Source organism: Protopterus annectens, chromosome 3.part0, assembly GCF_019279795.1.
Source record: "Protopterus annectens isolate FY-2018-M chromosome 3.part0, PAN1.0, whole genome shotgun sequence".
NCBI classification, from domain to species: Eukaryota; Metazoa; Chordata; order Ceratodontiformes; family Protopteridae; genus Protopterus; species Protopterus annectens.
This window is the reverse complement of record NC_056731.1, coordinates 1,268,622,820-1,268,642,142: the sequence shown is the minus strand read 5'-3', so window position 1 is coordinate 1,268,642,142 and position 19,323 is coordinate 1,268,622,820. Positions and strand designations below refer to the sequence as shown.

Genomic DNA, 19,323 nt, shown 5'->3' with positions numbered 1-19,323 from the left:
ACTGAGGAGCTTCCTCTTTTGGATAATTCTGTTTGCTCTGACCCTGACTTTGAAAGATACAAATATGAATATACTAGGATCTTTAGCAGCATTGATCAATTAATGCAAAAACTTAGGAGGACCAAACTTGAGAAATTGGAGAGGGACAGGCTTGATTACGAGAACGGGGTAGCTTTCCTACAACCCCCATCCTTGCAAGAATAGAATAAGACCAACATATTAATTAATGATCAAGTAGTTGCAAATGGAGTAGCAGTTTCACTTAATAATGGTCTATCATTGGATGGAAACATGGATGGCACTAATTAACCTATGGATCCACGCTTGAGGCGAAGTGAACGTCTGAAGGATCAGTCGGGTCATATGCATCATAACATCAAAAACAATGTCACCAACCAATCAGGAGCACAACATTTTTGAGTACCTATGACCTCCAGTCATGTGAATGGCCAGCGAGGAACACAACACAGAATGAAATTCCACAAGTCCAACAAGCAAAGGAAGTAGGTGATTCTCTTGGTATTGAAGAAGTGCCCCGTAGTTTATCTGGGGCAAGCAGCTATTGTCCCTACAATGTTGAACCAGTGTTAGCTGACATTCTGGCAAAGGTGTTGACTTTTGTTCCATCAAGTAGAGCTGACTTGACGAAGACATTATTAGATTTAAAGCTGTATATTTGTAAATTGAATCTGTTTTATTAGATAAAGTTGCTGTACAAGTTAATGAACACAGAGTAGTGTATTTAACCCGCCACTCCACCTTATGCTTTGCTTTTTTTGAACGAGTGTGTGAAACAGGCAGTTGTTTAATAATAGGATGTTGAGCAGCAATTTTACTAGGACTGAATGGGAAACCTTGAACTTATTGAGGTCTTGCAAAATCAGAGTAATGAAACCTGACAAAGGTGGGGTTTCGTCTTTATGGATCTATGGGATTACCATAAAAAGATGTTTAAATTATTACAATCTGCTAACTATGAGTCTGTATCTTTGAATGAAGTTAATGGCGCATACCGAAGGGTTAAATCTTATATTAATGATTTATTTATCTATGCTCGTGTTTATGTAGATTTGTATAATTATCTGATGATGCCTGCACCATTGACCCCTGTTGTTTTTGGTATCCCTAAGGTTCATAAGGACTTGTGTGACCCCCCCCTTTACATCCCATTCTCGATGGGAGAAATTCCATTACTTATGCCTGTGTGAAGGTCGTTGATAACATATTAAAAAAGTTTGTTGTTAGTGAACCACAGATATGTAAGGACTCTTGGTCCTTTTTGGAATCCATTAACACGTTAGAGTTCCAGGAGGGCCATAATTTTTTTTAACAGTGGATGTCAAGGACCTTTACACAGACATTCCTCATAGTTTAGGAATTGAATGGGTGTCTGGGGTTTTACTCAAGAAAGGTGCACCCCCTTCTGACATTACATTAGTTGAAGAAACTGCTTGATATTATTTTGAGTAACAATTATTTTTTATTTGAGGATCGTATTATTTACAGAAGAATGGGGTGGCTGTGGGATCCCCATGTGGGGCCAGTTTTGCTAATTTAGTAATGGCTTCTTGGGAATGAGAATATGTGTTAAAATATTTTATTCGAGACTTTCTGATTTTTAATTTCACCTGTTATTTGGCTGACATTTTTATTATTTTTGAAGGGTGATGAGAAGACAGTCTATGAGTTGGTTCATTATTTTAAAAACACCACCAACTTTTTGGAATTTACTTTTGCATTTAATGTGGAAAGATCCCATTTTTAGATGTTGAGCTAATTAAGGATAGAACTAATTTGGGGTATGTTGCTAGGATTTTTAGTAAGAGCAAATACTCAAATTCTTTTTAACATTGTTCCAGCGCCCACCCATTTCATCAAAAACATTCAGTGGTGAAGGGGCAGTTAGTGAGGGCAGCTAGGATGACATCTTTGGAGCAAGACTTATCCATTGAATGTAATAAACTTAGGGACATGTTTTCTAAATGAGGTTACCCACTATTATTAGTGTATGATTTAATTAGTGAGGTCCAACGTAAAAGAACTGCTGGTCATTTTAAACTTATTTTGAATAAAGTTACAGTTACATATTTAAGGTCCTATCAGCTACAATTTCTGGCGAGTGAAGATAGGGCAAATAATAGCTTTAGTCTTAGTTTTATCACTTGCCACAGTCTAGACTCCAGTATGTTAACGGAAATTATTATGAAAAACTGGTGTTATTTTTGGATGACTAAAATATTAGAATAAAATTGGAGTGTCAGCCTAGTTTTATTTTCAAGAGGGGCCCTAATTTGAAATGTATTTTGGAAAGAGAGTTAACCTCTACTATTGGACAGATGTTTGTGTGAATTGTGTCCATATTATAAATGTATTGACATTGGTTGAACCTTTTCAGTAAGGAACCGTAAATACAGTACTGGAAAGAAATTTCATTGTAATTCTAAGGTTTATCTTGCTAAATGTCAGACATGCAAAAGTTTTTATGTGGGTAAAACTGAACGCAGGCTTAGAGAGCGTATTTATGAGTACATTTACAGTATTAATAGAAGTAAAGTCATGAATGCCCTAGCAAAATATATTTCTTTGAACCCAGGTCATTCTTTTAAATTTAGGGTTATTGATAGGTTGACTTTGTGAGGGGTGGTCCCTTAGTGTTAAAACTTGAAAAGCAGGAACTTTTATGGCAAGTTAGGTTAAATGCATATTATTATTATTATCCAGGTCTGAATGACCTATGTTTTATTTTTTGCTTGTTAAAGCTTAGGAGTTTGCATAGGTGATATGTATTTAGACAAGCTAATTTTTTAACTTTATGTGGTACATATTTTTTATAATATATGTTTTTTTTTTATTTTGTGCAAGTATTTGTTGTTGAAGTGTGAGAACTTGAATATATAGCAATGTATTATTTGAATTCGTCTGAAATAGGAAGGGGGTATTTACACTGACTTATTTTGAATGTCATGCGATATTTAGTTTTGGACTGTCATGATTCATTTTTGGGGTATTTAAATGTTTGAAAATGACTTGTTCTTTGTCTGAAGAAGTTCATGCATTAGCCCTTTAGCCGTGTGTCCTTTATTATTTTTGATTATGATGATGATATGCTTCTTGTGCAGCTGGCATACTATGAAATAAATTACTGTCACTTATGTACACTCTGTGGTGGGTATTTTATTCCTGATCTTCTTCCAAGAGCCTAAGCAGAAGTTTTATCTGAATGACTCTACAGCTCTTGAGTTTTATACTCTGTAGGTCTGTGCATTGTCTTGAATGTGGAATCAAGAACTAAGAACCATCAGGTTGAGAGGTTCATTTTTCTCATTTTCAAGACCCTCTATAGCAAATTGTTGTTAGACTCTGTACAATCAGAATGTGGAAATGCAGTTTGAAAATGGGTTGGTCGAACATATATTCTAACAAGGCCTCAGAACAAAACCGCAAGACAATTCCAAACAAGAACAGGAAACCTTGTAGCTTCACACTTTTATTCACAAAACTGAGCGCTTTCGTCCAGGTATTACAGACTTCATCAGAATAAAACTATCTCTAAACTTGTTTAAATATTACATTACTTAAAAAGTACAACCCCACACATTCAAAATAACCTATCACAAAACCTCACTAATTAAAAAGTCACATTGAGTTTCACACCAAGTTACATTTAACTCTTGCAGTACTGATGCTTAACTAAAACATATAGCAGGCTTTTAGTCTTAAAAAACTGCTTAAAGAAACATGGTCATTAAGACCTGGGTATGTTACAGCATTACTTCGTAAAATCCACTGTAAAATCCACTGTAATTCCAAATATTCTAGATAATCAGATTCAGGTCCCCCCCCCCCCGGGACCCAAATCACTTTTGTCAATAGTACAAAATTTTAATACATGGTCTTTATTTTCACAAATATGTCTGAATAATGCATTTTTAGCGTCCATTTTTCTGATGTCATAGAAATGCTGGTATATGCAGTCTTTAAGGGCCCTTACAGTTTTTCCTATATAGAAACAATCGCGGGGACATTTACCACAAAATGTCCCCCAGGATTTATTTTCTTACATACCAAAATGTTACAACATTGGGCACATGCCCCACACTTAGACATTTTTCCATCTTTGTGGTTTCTATTATTCTCCGCCCTTTCAAGGAACTGCTTGAAACTACTTTCTTTTTTATACACAATGTTTACTTTTTCTCCAACAATTTTTATATAATCTGGATCACTTCTAAAAAAATCACAGTTTCTCCTCATTATACCACTGATGGAATAAAACACTTTATTGAACAGTACAATGCATGACCTATTCCTACAATCTTTAACTTTATTGTCAGACACATTACTTAATTCACTACTAGCCAGAAAGGTGCTGATAACTGGTACATAAATACCATCACTTCTTTTTCTTTTTACTTCCCAAAGAATCTTGTCTACATAAATGTCTCTGGGTAACCTCTTCTTCCTAACATACCCTTCAAGATGTCACATTGTTCAAAAATTTAATTATCAGACACCATTCTGGCTAACCAAACATACTGGCCCTTAACCAGAGCCTTCTTTTGATGTAAGGGATGGCAGCTACTGAAGTGTTAAAGTGTTTGAGTATGTTGGTTTCCTATGTAATATTGACACAAATTTCGTATTGGTCCTATTCTTAAGAATAGTGACATCAAGATAATTAACTTTCTCATAATCTAGATTCATAGTAAACTTTAAGAACATTGTACAGTACAAATAATTATAAAACTCCAATAATCTTGACTCACTTCCTTTCCAAAAAATTACTATATAATCTAATAATTTACCATACATACTCCACTCTTCTTTAAAACCTGATGTGAAAATACAAGTTTTTTCCCATTGGGCTAGAACAATGTTTGCAAAGATGTAACTTGGTGGGAAACTCTTAAACAATGTGACTTTTTAATTAGTGAGGTTTTGTGATAGGTTATTTTGAATGTGTGGGGTTGTACTTTTTAAGTTTTGTAATATTTAAAGAAGTTTTGAGATGGTTGTTTTATTCTGATGAAGTCTGTGATACCTGGACGAAAGGGCTCAAGTTTGTGAATAAAAGTGTGAAGCTACAAGATTTCCTGTTCTTGTTCTACCAATGCCAGTAATGTCAAACTGAAAATAAAGGACTTCGTATTAGCTAAAGTGAGTACACATTTGCTAATTTGAAGTTGACATTTAGAATTAAGATCTGGAAATGTTCCCTTTTCCTCACTGTAGTGCGATCCCAGAGTTTGTATATATAATATGCAAGGGTTGTGGGGGCCCAGGGAGGCTTGCCCCCCTGCACAAATGTTAACAGTAACACAGTCTTTTGACACTGGAACTTCTGGCATTCAAATGTCGATTGCCTTGGTTACCATTTCTGAAACTTTTGGTAATTCGGTATTACCAAAGTCAGATAAGTCAGTAATTTTGTTGAAAACAGTTTTCAATTTCAACATTTTGATAACAAACCACTCTTCTTTTGATATGCTTAGCAAAGTTCTGTAACTTCTCTATCTGACAGACATATGGAGTGCATGCAATGATGTCTTGAACTGTCTCGGAGGCATATATAGCTTCTGCTGCCACCAGTTCCCTCTACTCCTCGTGCAGTTCAGCTCTTGATACTTTCTTCCATCACTGGAAAGTTGCCGTGTTCAATTCCTAAGAATGCATAAATCTTCTAAATGTTCTAGAGGCCTGCATGCCAGACATCAGAATCTACACCAGCACTATTTATTATACTTGTGGAAGGTGAATGCTTGAAGTACAGTCACAGGTGTCAACTCTTAAATCCAGCCAGTTGCAAAAGATGATGAAAGAAACCTGAGGCCTGCATCATGGTCCAAAAGATTATAACTCTGGAGGGAGAGCAGTGCAAAGGTAACAATTCTGTCTTTCATGGATCTGGGGTCATGTCTCTCAGATGGGAAAAGGTAAAGGGAGCAGGAGTTGCTCTCTCCTTACAAGGCTTATGCTGGAGGAAGCCTTCTGAACCAGTGTGCCATGATTAAAAAAATAAGTGCTTATTTTTCACAGCATGCTGCTTTTGGGGAACTGAAACTCTTAGGATAGTTGGTTCTGATATTGTGCATGCTTATTGCTGTATTCCTAGTAAGAAAATTTAAGGAAAGTATATAAAATTGCCCAGCACTGGCTCCATTTCAAGGCACTTCCACTGGTATATTTCCAGCAACTGGAACAATAATCAGATTTTTGCCCACTTTGAGAACTCTAGCAGAATCGCTATATTCATTTTTAGCCAGTCTGTGAGCTTAGCAGGGCATCAACTTTTACCACTATTGACATCGTTTTAATTTGTATTCTTGATGTCATATGGTAAGCTTGGATAGGGGAAGATTTTAAAAGGCTTTTGTCTTCTCACCTTTTTCTAAGAAGAGTGCATAATAAGAGTCCTGGGGTGCTTTCCACTAATGAAATTTTTGGTGGAGATGAGGGAACTAATGGAGACGCTGCAGGTTTGTAAGCAGGTAGGGGGGCACTGTTGGAATACATCATTTATGTGAATGGCTCTTTTTTCTATGCTTTTTATTGACATGTTTTCCAGCTATCAAGCTATCCTCTGTTTGTCTTGAGCTCAGTCATTCCTCTGTGCTAGATATCCTTGTCACAGAGGTGATAGTCCATCCCCCAGGTGACTACTGTGTCTTTACTGGCATTTCCTGCCATGCTGGTGTTTAGAGGACTTAAAACCCCACTGGTAGTTGAAATAATCCCCTGCACTACTGTGGGCTGCTGTAATCCTTCTCTTACATATGCATACTTCTGTATACTTGCTGATAAGGCCTAACATTGCTGACTTAGAATAGCCAAAACCACATCATCATTACTGTCCATTTCATTGGTATGCAAGCCTCTGCATGCATGGTGGCAGTCACTTGATTTGGTCACCTCTTTCTTTACTCGGGTTAAGCAAGCTAGAATCAGCCATTCACTTCCACTCTGCCCGCCAAGTTCCTCCAGCACCTGAACTGGAATTTAAATTCAGTTGACTAGTTCATAGTCAGAGCTTTATCCATCTTGGCTACAGGAACACATAGCGTGGTACATGCACCCCATAATGTGTTGTTATTAACACTATGGAGAAATGGTAGCACAACTAAAAAAAGTATTAAAAAATACATAGGAGGGTCCCAATATCTTCTATTAGGAAGAGCATCTAAATGTGCAATAGGCTGCTGGGAACCAAAATATACATTCTTTTTTGTATGACTGATTCTTACTTGCAAATAGACATAATCCACCTACCCCCAAACCTTCAGCTAGTACAAGACTTTGTTTTATATGGAAATCTCACTGCTTTAGGGTAGATCCCATATTATCTGAGATATTTCATTTTCCTAGTGTGATAGAATTCTGTAGTTCGCCAAATATTTTTCCACAGAAGATACACAGGGTACTATTGTTTTAGGTAGAAGTTGTCATCATACATTGGGCTGTAGCCTGACAGTTTCTCATAGCTCTGGGCTTGATGAAATGATGCGCCATGACTCTTCTAAATGCCAGGATTTGCATGAAAAAGTCTCAACTCTTTGGACTCAAACTACATTATGATTAGAAAACATGATCCTAGTGCTGCTGTTAATATGGAAGGAGTTTTTTTTTGGCACAACCTTCTGGTGTAACTGACATGATGTTGCAGGTTATACTTGAAGCTACTACTGTTATCATTATGTTCAACAAGTTCAGACTGCATCAGAGCTCTGCATCTCCACATCATAATAATGTAGTAACCTTAGTCTTAACTGGATTCAAATCAAGACTTCTTCTAAGCTAAATAATCATTAGAACCGATGATGCATCTGTAAAGCTGTTAAAAGCCATCCTGTCCATTGGCATCATGGGTTCCTCTGTTGGAGCCATCTACTTCCTCTTCTGCTAGGTTGGAGTCAGTGCCAATAGATATCTCCTTGGGGTTGCCAGGCTTGGTGTCAGCCTTTGAATTCTTCAAGAAAGTCATCCCCCACCCCTCAGCAGAGGTAGTGGATGTACCCTCAATTTCAGTTCCACTTGTCAACACTGGTCTTTATGAGTTCTTGAATCCTCATCAGTAACCCAAAGCACAGAACAGCTGTGAATGTCTCACAACAACCCCCCCCCCCTTAACAAGAATCCATGGGCCTCTTCAGGTACTTTAGGTGACTCCCCTCTGAGATTACATGAATCCTTAAGTGCAAAAAGAAACACATACATTCCCATACAGAAGCTCTCATTGCCAACACCAACCTAAATGAAGTGGTAGGCTCCCCACAGTCCCCTTCTGAAAATGCTGGGTTTGGTGAGCTCTTAGAATTGATTCGGCAGAGGGTTGTTTGGCCCACTGACCCTGCACCTTTTCAAGATGTTAAGGCTTTATTTAAAGCATTCAGAAGTTTCTCCCCTACTTCAAGGTGGCCCCTCCCATTGCTCTTATGATCAACCTGGTAGCAGACAGAGCATGGTAGGAGCCTGATGTTGCAGAATGCATGCTTTGTAAACCAGACAAGGTTTTGAGCCTGCCGAAGGACAGACATAATTGGCATGAAGACCCTCTTGTGGACACTATAACTGTGGTAACTCTAAGAAATACATTTCTGAAAAGAGTTCCACAGTTCATCCTTCAAACCTTCAAAGGAATCTAGGATAATGGACTGTATGGGGAAGTGTGTTTACACCTTGGTAACTTCTGAACTCCAAGTGCTGAATTGCTTTACCTGTATGATGAGGTTCCTAAGAGACCTAACTGAGCAGACACTGGCCTCTTTGCAAAGACCTGCCACTCTAGATATGTGAAAACAAATCAAAGCCCAGGTGGCTATAATGTTATCTATTTCCAGCTTGTCCGTGAGAATTCTACACAAAGGTGCAGATGGAGTGGTTACAGCAGTAGGCACAAGCTTTACCATACGGTGCCATGGTGACTTTAAAGGCAACATTAAGGCCCCTTATGTTGGATACTCATTTTTTTTTTTTTTTAACTCAAAGTCAACCAAAAGCTTTGGAAAAGCAGTCTGGAAAGGAAAACACTATCTGCCTTGGGAGTGCACTTTGAAACACCTCAAGATGTCCTTGTGTAGGAACCAAAATGGCACCAAAGTTCGTTGGTTTAAGACTCCTTTTCAGATAAGTGGAACCACTACACATGGAGTCCCATTAAGTCACTCGAGCTTATGACTCCTTTTCTGTATACTTCCAGTTCACACCCATACCTACTTACAGTGTGGAGAATTCTTTTTGAGACTGGTTCTTTAACCAAGTGACTTACCAGTGAACAATAGGCAATATTAGAAAGGGCAATGGATTATTAGCAAAATGACACTAAGATTGTTAGTCTAATATGTCCTGTAGTGGAGAAATTCATCTGTTTGCCACTTATTCATATTTATGTTCATATTTTCATAACTGGGACACCCACATTTTGTTGGGGTATATGGTGTGAAACACCAATGCGGGAGACAGTACAATTCAATGAAATGTATATCTCACTATATTGGAAATATTGATAGTTGTTTAATTCTCAAAATAAGCAGCATTTCCATCTGTACACGATACTTCAAAATCAAGTGAATTATAGACTGTTGAATGACACTGGGCGAAATCTTAGATATTGTTAATGAAGACTGTCTTTAATGTTTGTACTGTAAGTTACATATCTTGAGAGATATCCAGTGTTATTTGTGTTGCTAATTATAGAAGTAAACATATGCTTTCATATTTCTGTAAATTATCTCATTAAACATGCACTTATAGAGGAATTTCTTGTTGTTTTGTGAAATCTTATGTCTGATTAACAAAAATGTCTAGGTTGTATAGTTTTCAAGAAATTATTTTTTTTTTGAAAGTTTAGAAAAATATAATTTGGGGTTTGTGTGCATTATAATGTATTACCATATTTACTGAAAAGACTATTAATGCACTGACTGTTATCACTGTAAATAATACTTATTGATAACATTGCTAGTTGTACAGTTTTAATAGCTTTTATTGTTCACAAAATATTTACATTTATTTATCTTGTGTTTTTTAAGTTTATTTTTCAGAAAATCCTGTGGCATGCAAGATGTGTGTAGGATGCTAGAGGTGTGACATTCCATCCCATATAGTTGTTAATGAGTTAATGGACACCACATTAGAACAGAGGGAGGTCTGCAGAGTTAGAGATTACAAGGTCCTCCCTCCAGCAAACAATCCCAGCACCCACTGTGGGCTTACACAACTGTTCCACTCTGGAGGCATTCAGGAGTTCACTATCTCTTCACCTAGAATCATAGCTAGCCATTTTGTAGCCATCTTAGTGAATGGAATAATATCCATAGGTGACACAATTTATTTCCTAGCAACTCCTAGACCACCATCCCTGCCTTTCCCAGGTGTGCCTCCCTGACACAAGGCTGCAGAGGCATAGGCAGTTATTCAGCTGCTCCAAAAAAGAACCATTCAAGATGTCCTACAAGACCCAGAGGATCTGGTGCAGATTCTTTTCAGTTCCCAGGAAATCAAAGGACCTCAGGCCCATTTTAGACTTAAGCAGCCTATACAATAATGTATAAAAGACAGAGTTCCAGATAGGCACAGTGCAAGCAATCTGTCTTTGTCTATAAGGGTATTGTATGAGCATTATATATCTTCAGGATGCTTCCCTCCACATCAAGACTGCCAAATCATCCAGACTGTATCTCTGTTTCTGGCTTGGAGTCTGTCATTACTAGTTACAACTATTGCCATTCATTCTCACTACAGCCCTAAAGTTTTCAGTAAGTGCATGTCAGTTGTGACTGCCCTGTCACAGGCTACAAGGCATCCGCTGCTTCTATGTAGATGATTTTCACCTTGTTGCCACAGCAAGAGAGTCCATTATTTTGGCAGGAGACAGTTTGCTTCATTTGTATCTGCTCTTGAGCATTTCTGTAAATTTTTCAAAATCCTATTTGATGCCCTCTCAGATTTCTTGAGTTCACAGGCAGCCATCTGGACATGAGATTTCCAGATGGCAGACCTGTATCTCTAAGATTTGCAATTCAAAGTTCCAGTAAGATGTTTCTCCATCCTGCATTATCAATTCTTTAAATCTTAGGTAGGGTGGCTGCCACTTTAATTCCCGATTCTAGATTTTATATGAGGGTGATACAGTGGACCTTGAACATTTAGTGGTCACAGTTTCTTCATCCTATCAATAGACCTATCCATCTCTCATTTATATGTAGGCATTGTCGAAACTGATGGATCAATTTTCCCTTGCTCAGAATTGGAAGGCCTTTCATTCTACCCCTCCCAATGGCCACCATCACAATAGATATCTCCTGTCTGATGTGTCGGGGACATTTTAAGGGTAAAAAAGTCCAAAAAAAACCTGCTGTCAACTAGAGGCTCATCTTCATGTCAGTACTCTGGAGATGAGGGTGGTCTTGTTAGTTGCTTATATGTAAGTGCCTGCTGACCGGAAAGGTTCTTAAAGGTGTATCACACACTCTGATTTACATCCTCCCTCTTTACTGAGCTGTCTTGCATTGATAATGACATTTGACTAGACATGCAGATTATGCAGAAACTGTTAACAAAACAACACTCATGTCCAGGTTTCTGTGCATCTGGAACTAGGTCTGGAAATGCAACCTGAGCTTGTAATGTAATAGAACTGGGCTTAGCAACAGGGACAGTCACTGGGGAATGTTCCACTTTAGGACTCTCAGGAATATTCTGAGGAACAGGGATATCTGCTGGATTGTTCTCTGGTACTGCAACATTGGATAAGTCACTCAGAGAATTAGTCTCCATTACAGGCAAGATGCTGTAACACTGGCTCAGACACCAGTAATAAATGCTTCCGATTCCGCCAAAATTCCATTCCGTGCGATTCCACAATATACAATCTCAGCTCTTGACACATACTTTTCACAAATCCAGTCTGATCAAAACCTTTTATTGTCTGCATCCTCACTATCTCCCCTTCTTTTAATGGATTGAACAGTTTGCTGGTCTTGTCATATTAGGACTTCTAGGACAAATGCTTTTTCAAGAGTTGAGCTTTCACTGCTTTGTTGTTTCTAGCGCATGGAACCAACAAATTGTTACCGATTAGTAATGTGGTTCTGGTTTGTCTTGACATAAGCCTCTGAGCAGGTGAAGCAAGATGATTATTGCGAGGAATGTTTCTGAGATTCAGGAGATTTAGAAAACCATCAGTACTGTCTCATTTTGATTTCTCTAGCAGCTGGTTTGCACTTTGAACCATGCGTTCAGCCAAGCCATTTGACTGCAGGTATTCAGGACTACTTGTAATATGAACAAAGTCATACATTTCAGCAAATCTTTAGAACTGCTGACTTGTAAACTGTGCATCATTGTCAGAAATGACTGTGCGGACTACCATGGCCAGAAAAGTGTTTCTTCAACTTAGTAATGATAGTACTGGACGTGAGATTAGGAAGTAGGTCAGTCTTAAACCAATTTGAATAAGAGCCTACTAACACCAAGTAATGTTGACCATTCCACTGGAAAATATCAGTGGCTACTGTCGATCAGGGTAGTTCAGGAATTTGGCTTAACTGAAGTGGTTCTTTTTGTTGATGTGGTTTAATACTTATTACAAACAGAACAAGATGAGAGTTCTTAATGTCTTTTGACAAAGGCAAAATACTAGATCTCTAACCCTTCTTTTGTTACAATCAGTTCCTGAGTGGCCACGATGCAAGATCTTAATATACTCTTGTTACAAGGAGTGTGGAACAATCATTTTTGGACCTTTCATGATGATACCATCTTCCATCCAAATCTCGTCCCTGTAAGGAAAAAACTGTTTCATATCTGCTGGTAAACAAGATTGCTTAGATGGCCATCCTTGAAATTCTGGAGAACTGGATCTGAAGCTAAGTTCTAAGCTCATCAAGAGGTTTGGAAGAAAATGTTCTCAATTCTATAACTTCAAAAATCAGGTTTCTCATTTTCATGCTGTTTTTTCTGGGCGATCTGGATAAAGTATCAGCAAGATCAAGAAGTTTGCCTTATGTGTAAACAAGATTGAAATTGTACTTTTGCAATTTGAGCATAATGCATTGCAATCTAGCCGGAGCTGTGTTACATTGGCTTTCTCAAAATAGTGACAAAAGGTTGGTGATCAGCCTCCGCTTGAATAGGTCAGCCATACATATAATCATGGAACTTTGAACATGCGAACACGATTGCCAAGAACTCTTTCTCTATCTGAGCATACGGCATTTTGATTTGGGTTATGGTTCTGGATGCATAGCATATTGGTCTACCCACTTGAAGAATGAATGCACAAAGACCAAACCTGGAAGCATCACAGGAAAAAGTTACTGGTTTGTGAACATCATAGTATATTAAAGTAGGCAGACTGGCAATTCTCTGTTTCAGGACACCAAATGCCCTTTGGTGATGTTCTGACAAGGGCCAGGTGATATCTTTGCATGTCAGCTCTCTTAGCGGTGCTGAAAGTTGACTCAAATCTGAAATGAACTTGCCTAAATAGTTGACCATGCCAAGAAAACATTCTAGGGCTTGGACATTGTCTGGAGCTGACATCCCAAGAATTGCTGTTTGCTTGGAAGGATCTGGTTGTAAGCCTGAACTGGTAAACAGATGACCAACATAAATAACTTCTTGTAGCCTGAATTTGGATTTCTGAAGATTCAGCTTAAGATTTACTTCACAAGCTCTTTCATGAGCTTTCTTGAGGTTTCACCATTGCCTCCTACAAGAATATCATTTACTATAATAGCACATGGATAGCCAGAAAAGATTTGCTGCATTACACATTAAAAGAATTCACTGGCAGAATTTATTACAAATGGCTTTCTCAAAAATCTGTATCTTTTAAATGGTGTACTGAAAGTGGTAAGCAATGAAGGTTTCGGTCAAGCAAAAATTGCCAAACCGAACTTTTTGTATCTAAGACAGAAAAAAATAGTGGCATTTGGCATAAGAGCAGCAACTTCTTTCATTGTGCACACTGAATGAAGAGGTCATTTTAGTGCTTTGTTCAAATCTCTTGGATCAATACATAGTCTGATATCATCTGAGATTTTCTTATGAGCTATCACCATGGAGGCTACCCATTCAGTTGGTTCTTTAACTGGACAAATTACTCCTAAATGTACCATTCTGTCTAGGTCAGCCTTGATTCTGTTCTGCATAGCTATTGGAACATTCCTTGCTGGTCTGATAACTGGGCTTGCCTCGTGGTCTAACTTCATGGAGTACACAACTGGGAATTTGTCTAGTTTATCGTCATAAAGATCAGCACAGTCAGAAAAAATAGTCTGGGTGAAATTTGAGCTGTTATCCTTCAAGCTTACATGGTGGACTTCCTTATTAAATGAAAGCAGTCCCATTTTCAAACTGTCTCTAAGACCTAATGACTGTACGTGTCAATTGACTATGTAAAACTGCAAGTCATAGCTGTGCCCAGCAAAGTAACATGAAAGCACCACTGAGGCTTCGGTTTGAATTTCTTCACCCCCATAAGCAACAAGCTTCACACACTTTGCCAGATCAAGCTTCACACCAGCACTTACTTTGACGAACATTTCTGCTGACATAACATTGCACTTTGAACCAGTATCAGCTTTCAGCTCTACACATCACCCATTAATCAGAACAGCACAAAATAATACTTCATTCTTTGCCCACAAGTCTACTGCATTGATTGTTTCACCAAGCACTAACACACCATCAACATAAAAAGTAGGGTCACAGCTTTCTAGTTGATCAACTTGTCTCTCTGAATGTTCACTTTTAAAAAAGAATGTGCCCCTTTTGATTTACAGACCCTTTTGAAATTATTCCACTTTTTACATCTGTGGCACTGCTGACCAAAAGCTAAGCACTTTTCTTTTTTGGGTTCATGATCTCCCCCACAATTACAACAACTAACAAAGTTTGGTAATGCAGCTAACTTCGTTGGTTTATGGTTAATGTAAGAGTTAGAAGAAACCATGAGCCCCTTCGATTTTGCTGACTCACCCCTCTGCTTCACTGAGCGTGCTTTGGATTTTACTGGAGCTGCCCTGGAATTTGCTAGAAAGGCTTTGGGTTTCACTGAAGCTGCCCCACCCTTGTGCCCATGTCTTTTAACCACTTGCTGCATACTATTAACATTAGCACTGGAAGCATTAATTTCTCATTTGCAAGCATATTTGTGTGCTTTTCTGTGAGCTCATATATCTGACAAATCTCAATGGCCTTATTCAAAGTTAAATCACTGTCTCAAAGCAAAATCTTTCTCACTGCATCATTTGTAATACCACACACAAGCCTGTCTTTTATCAACTCATCCTTCAGATCACCAAATCGGCACATTTTTGCCTTATTTCTTAAGTCAGTTATATATGCTGCAAATGTTTCACCAGGCTTTTGATCTCTTGTGTAAAATATGTGCCTTTTTGTTGTAATAGTTGTTTGGGGTTACACATTTATCTAAATTTTCAATTTAAACACTCTGGGTCTTCCTGTGTTTCAGCCGGTACCACTGTATGGTGGTCTTCCCCCTCTCCTGCAAACACAGCGGATGCATACACAAATGAATGCTCCCTTTCAGTAGCTTCTGAACCAGCTAGATTAAGCAGAATAAATACCTTTGTATGTGCATCTTTGTCAGAAAAAGCAACCTGTATGAAAATACTGTACTCTTGCTCAAACACGCTCCAGTTTTCTGCAGTATTGTTATCAAACTCAAGTGGACTTGGTCTGCAAAATACTTCTGCCATGCCAGCAAATTATGGTTGGACACAATGCAAATATTGCCTTTGCAGTTATGTATGAACATGCACACACACCAGGTACTTGTAATAATATTCAAATGCACAAAGTCTCTTTGAAATGATTGTGCTCTGCGAAATAATTGTACCGTAATACTGCACACACTTGCCATCACTTTGCACACTTTCGATACTTCAAATAGCTTTAGTTAATGTGAAAAAGAAGCACATGATGAAAAAATACAGACATTTTCTCTCTCTATACATTTTGTGTGATTCGGATATTGTTTGAAATATTTTCGCAATTATTTTGAATATTTTTTCTATGTTGCAGTTTTGGACATTTTGTTTAATTAGAACTTTGTTTTGAGCATTGTGAGTGCATCTTTTCATATTCGTTGAGTAAAAAATCATTTAAGCGAGTTTTAGTACCTGGAATTCATTATTTCTGACCTGTTTGCGAGTTGTTTGAGCATTAGGGATGATCCGCTGCTGTATATTCCTCCAACTTTAACTGTGTGCCTCATAATTTTGAAACTGGATCCCATTCTGACACCATGTCACTTGTCTTGCGTATCTTGAATAAGATGATAATGCTAGGTGTTCGTTGAAGTAGTTTATTATACACAAACACATCAGGATGGAGAATGGTAACATTAAACTTAAAATGACTGACTACTACACACATGCATGCTTACACCTCGGCTGCTCACTACAAATTGGCACATGTTCAGTACATATATGCATGTGCTTGCTGACTGGAAAGATTCTTAATGACATATCACAAACTCTGATCTACAGTTTCTTCACCATTAAAGTCCAGTTGGCAGCCATTTGCAACTTTCAGCAAGACATCAACTCCATGTTGTTCACCTCTCACAAAGTTTGTAAAGCTTTCCTAATTGGGACTTCCCCTTGAGAGATCAGTCTCCACCATGTGGCTTAAACTTTATGCTGGAGACATTGACTTTTGCCACCTTCAAACCTGCTTTTTCATGTAACTTAAAATTCCTGTCCTGGAAGTCCTTGTTACTGGCTGTGATCATGTCAGCCAGAAGAATCTCTGATCTGGATATTCTCTGATGTAAACCCCCCCCCCCCAATTTGGTCTTCCACAAGGATAGATTCCCCTCCTGAGTCATTCCAATAGAGGAGAGCATTTGCTTCACTTCCTATGTTTAAAGATAGTTTTGTTTCGGTCTACATTTTACTAAGGATTTAGGGAATGACAACTAACTTTTATTCTTACTTTTCTTCTGAACTTGTTTCCAAGGTCTCAAAAATATTCTTTCCAGGTGGCAATCAGAATTTGTTATGCATATTTATTCCATCAACAGCAAAGCTTTACTGTCAAAGCCTAAGGCTGATTTTATGAGGTCAATAGCAACTTCCGCAGCCTTTTTTAAGAATTCCTCCATTGATGAAAGATGCACCACAGCAACCTGGTAAAAGTCCATATCTTTGCCAAACATTCAAACTGGATATGATTTCACGGTCTACATTTTTCTTCCGCTGCATCGTTCTCAGGGATATCTTTTCATGGTGGCACCCAGGAATTTCTGGTAGTTGGGGATTCTGTACCATCAGTTAAAGTGGATGGATTAAAATGTAAGATATGGAAGTTATGTACTTAACCAACGATGCTAGATCTTTATGCCTTCTCACTGCACGTCAGTATCCCTGGCCACCTTCTCCTTCCAAATTGTCCCCTCATAACTTTCTGGACACACCTTGTAGACCTAATCATGAAGCCTGTTTACTGATCATTTTTCCCTTTTTCCAGTGTTCTTTTGCATTAGCAGGCAAACTCATTCTAAGGGCTGTCCGGGGGACTCTGGTGCATTGTGGGAAAAGATAGGAACTCAAGATCTGTGGTTAGCAGAGGTTGCCACATCATATCTGCTACAAGCCTTTGATTGAAGTGGATGTAATAGGGGTAATGAAGGTTCAATATTATGATAAGTATATATTCTATTTGTAGTGGAACAGTATGAGTCTTGACGTTGGGGCCTTAATTCAATAAAAGTATACATGTGTCTGCAGGTTTTATGTTAGAAAACATGCACACAAAGACTCATTTTGATGTCTGTAAGTGTAATAGTGAACAGAAAAGTATTGCAGGGTTTCCAGTTGTAAGATACAAAAAATTTATGTTAGTCATATTATCTGCTTGCTTAGCACTTGGTTTTAGAAGGGAAACGTCCTGTTTTTAATTGCTTTGACAGCTGAAAAACATTTTTATGGTATAGTTAGCATGAAAAATAATGCTGCAATGTAAAATGTATCTTTTTGTTGTATAGTACCTGATGCTTAATATGTTTCTTGTTTCTGTTCTGTAGAGAAGTTTACCTGCATTGCGACAACTTACACCCAGCTTTCAGGGTTTCATGCAGCAGTGTGTACAGCATCAAACTCAACCTAAGACAACTGGAACTGTCTCAGTATCTTCATCTGGAACAGGAACCACACAGCTGGTAATCAAACAACCTGGTGGGGCCATCCTAGTGAACCAGCTTCAACAGCCAAATATAACTATTACCCAGCAAACAAAACCCAAACAAACTCTTGAAGCAAGTCAGACGGTGAGGAAGCCTTGATTGTGTTGTTCATTCAGATTAGAAAAAGTAACTTGCAAAGTGTGCCATGCTTGCTATGTAGCATATAATGTGCCTTAGTTTTGAATGATAGGTCCTGTTATGGAATAGAATAGAAAAGAACATGCAAAAAGCTGTTCTTAGTCTACAGCTTTGACTTCTGATTATTTTAAGTGGTGAAGAGGTGAATAGTTTTCTTAGGCTAATCTGTTGGATGAAAAAAAATATTAGATCATTGTGATAACTAAGTCAGAATTTTAGTGGAAAGATGTGATTTCATTGAAATAATTAGTAAGTAAATACCTAGCATTAACACTGAAAACATTTATTTCTCTTAAGAAGAAGCAAGCTAAATGGTATAATCCTTGCATTTAATATTTCCTTACACTGTGCTTTTCTTGCACTGCGTATCGACAATGGTTTCAGTATATAGAGGCCTTTCTTTGTATTGATAGACTGACTGTGAACAGTACTACTGTGGACTGGCTCATTCAGCTGTTGTCAGAGAAGTGATCTTACTAATTTGTGAGCATGTGTACACACAAACCTTTCCACATATTTGAGTGTTAGGGCCAGTTTCAGCATGACTCTGCTTATTTCTTCTGAGTTCTTACAGCCATGTCTCATTTCTGCTGTATGCCTTGGCTAATGTTTTCTGTTCTCATGCTTTTTGGAAGAGGAAACTGCAGAATTGCAAACCTACTTCTGACCCCCCAGATGTGTTGAGGAGTCAATAAAGCTTATTTATACTTTAAGGACTAGAGGTATGGAGCCACACCTGGATCACTCATAAGAGATTAACCTTCTTTGTGCTTGGAATCAGTAAAGGAGGAGCTTAGGTCTTCAGATATGCTTACAGTTAAGTATTTATCCTGGAGCTGAACTGCCAGACTGAAGTGGCTGCTCCAAGTCCAGTGTCCCCTTTGTACATTTCAAAATATGTACCCATATTCTAGAATGGATGCCTGGATATTTGCAGATATCAGGCTGTTATAACAGTAAATTTTATACATGTA

General features: G+C 38.1%; 1 protein-coding gene across 1 annotated transcript in view; it reads left to right on the top strand.

The window, feature by feature from the left end:
- The window catches only part of LOC122797055 (transcription initiation factor TFIID subunit 4B-like), a 1,206,007-nt gene that overhangs the window by 445,627 nt on the left and 741,057 nt on the right, over positions 1–19,323 (top strand). The window contains exon 7 of the mRNA XM_044065831.1: positions 18,053–18,295. Coding sequence (XP_043921766.1) covers positions 18,053–18,295 — 243 coding nt within the window. The remainder of the gene's footprint in view (positions 1–18,052; positions 18,296–19,323) is intronic.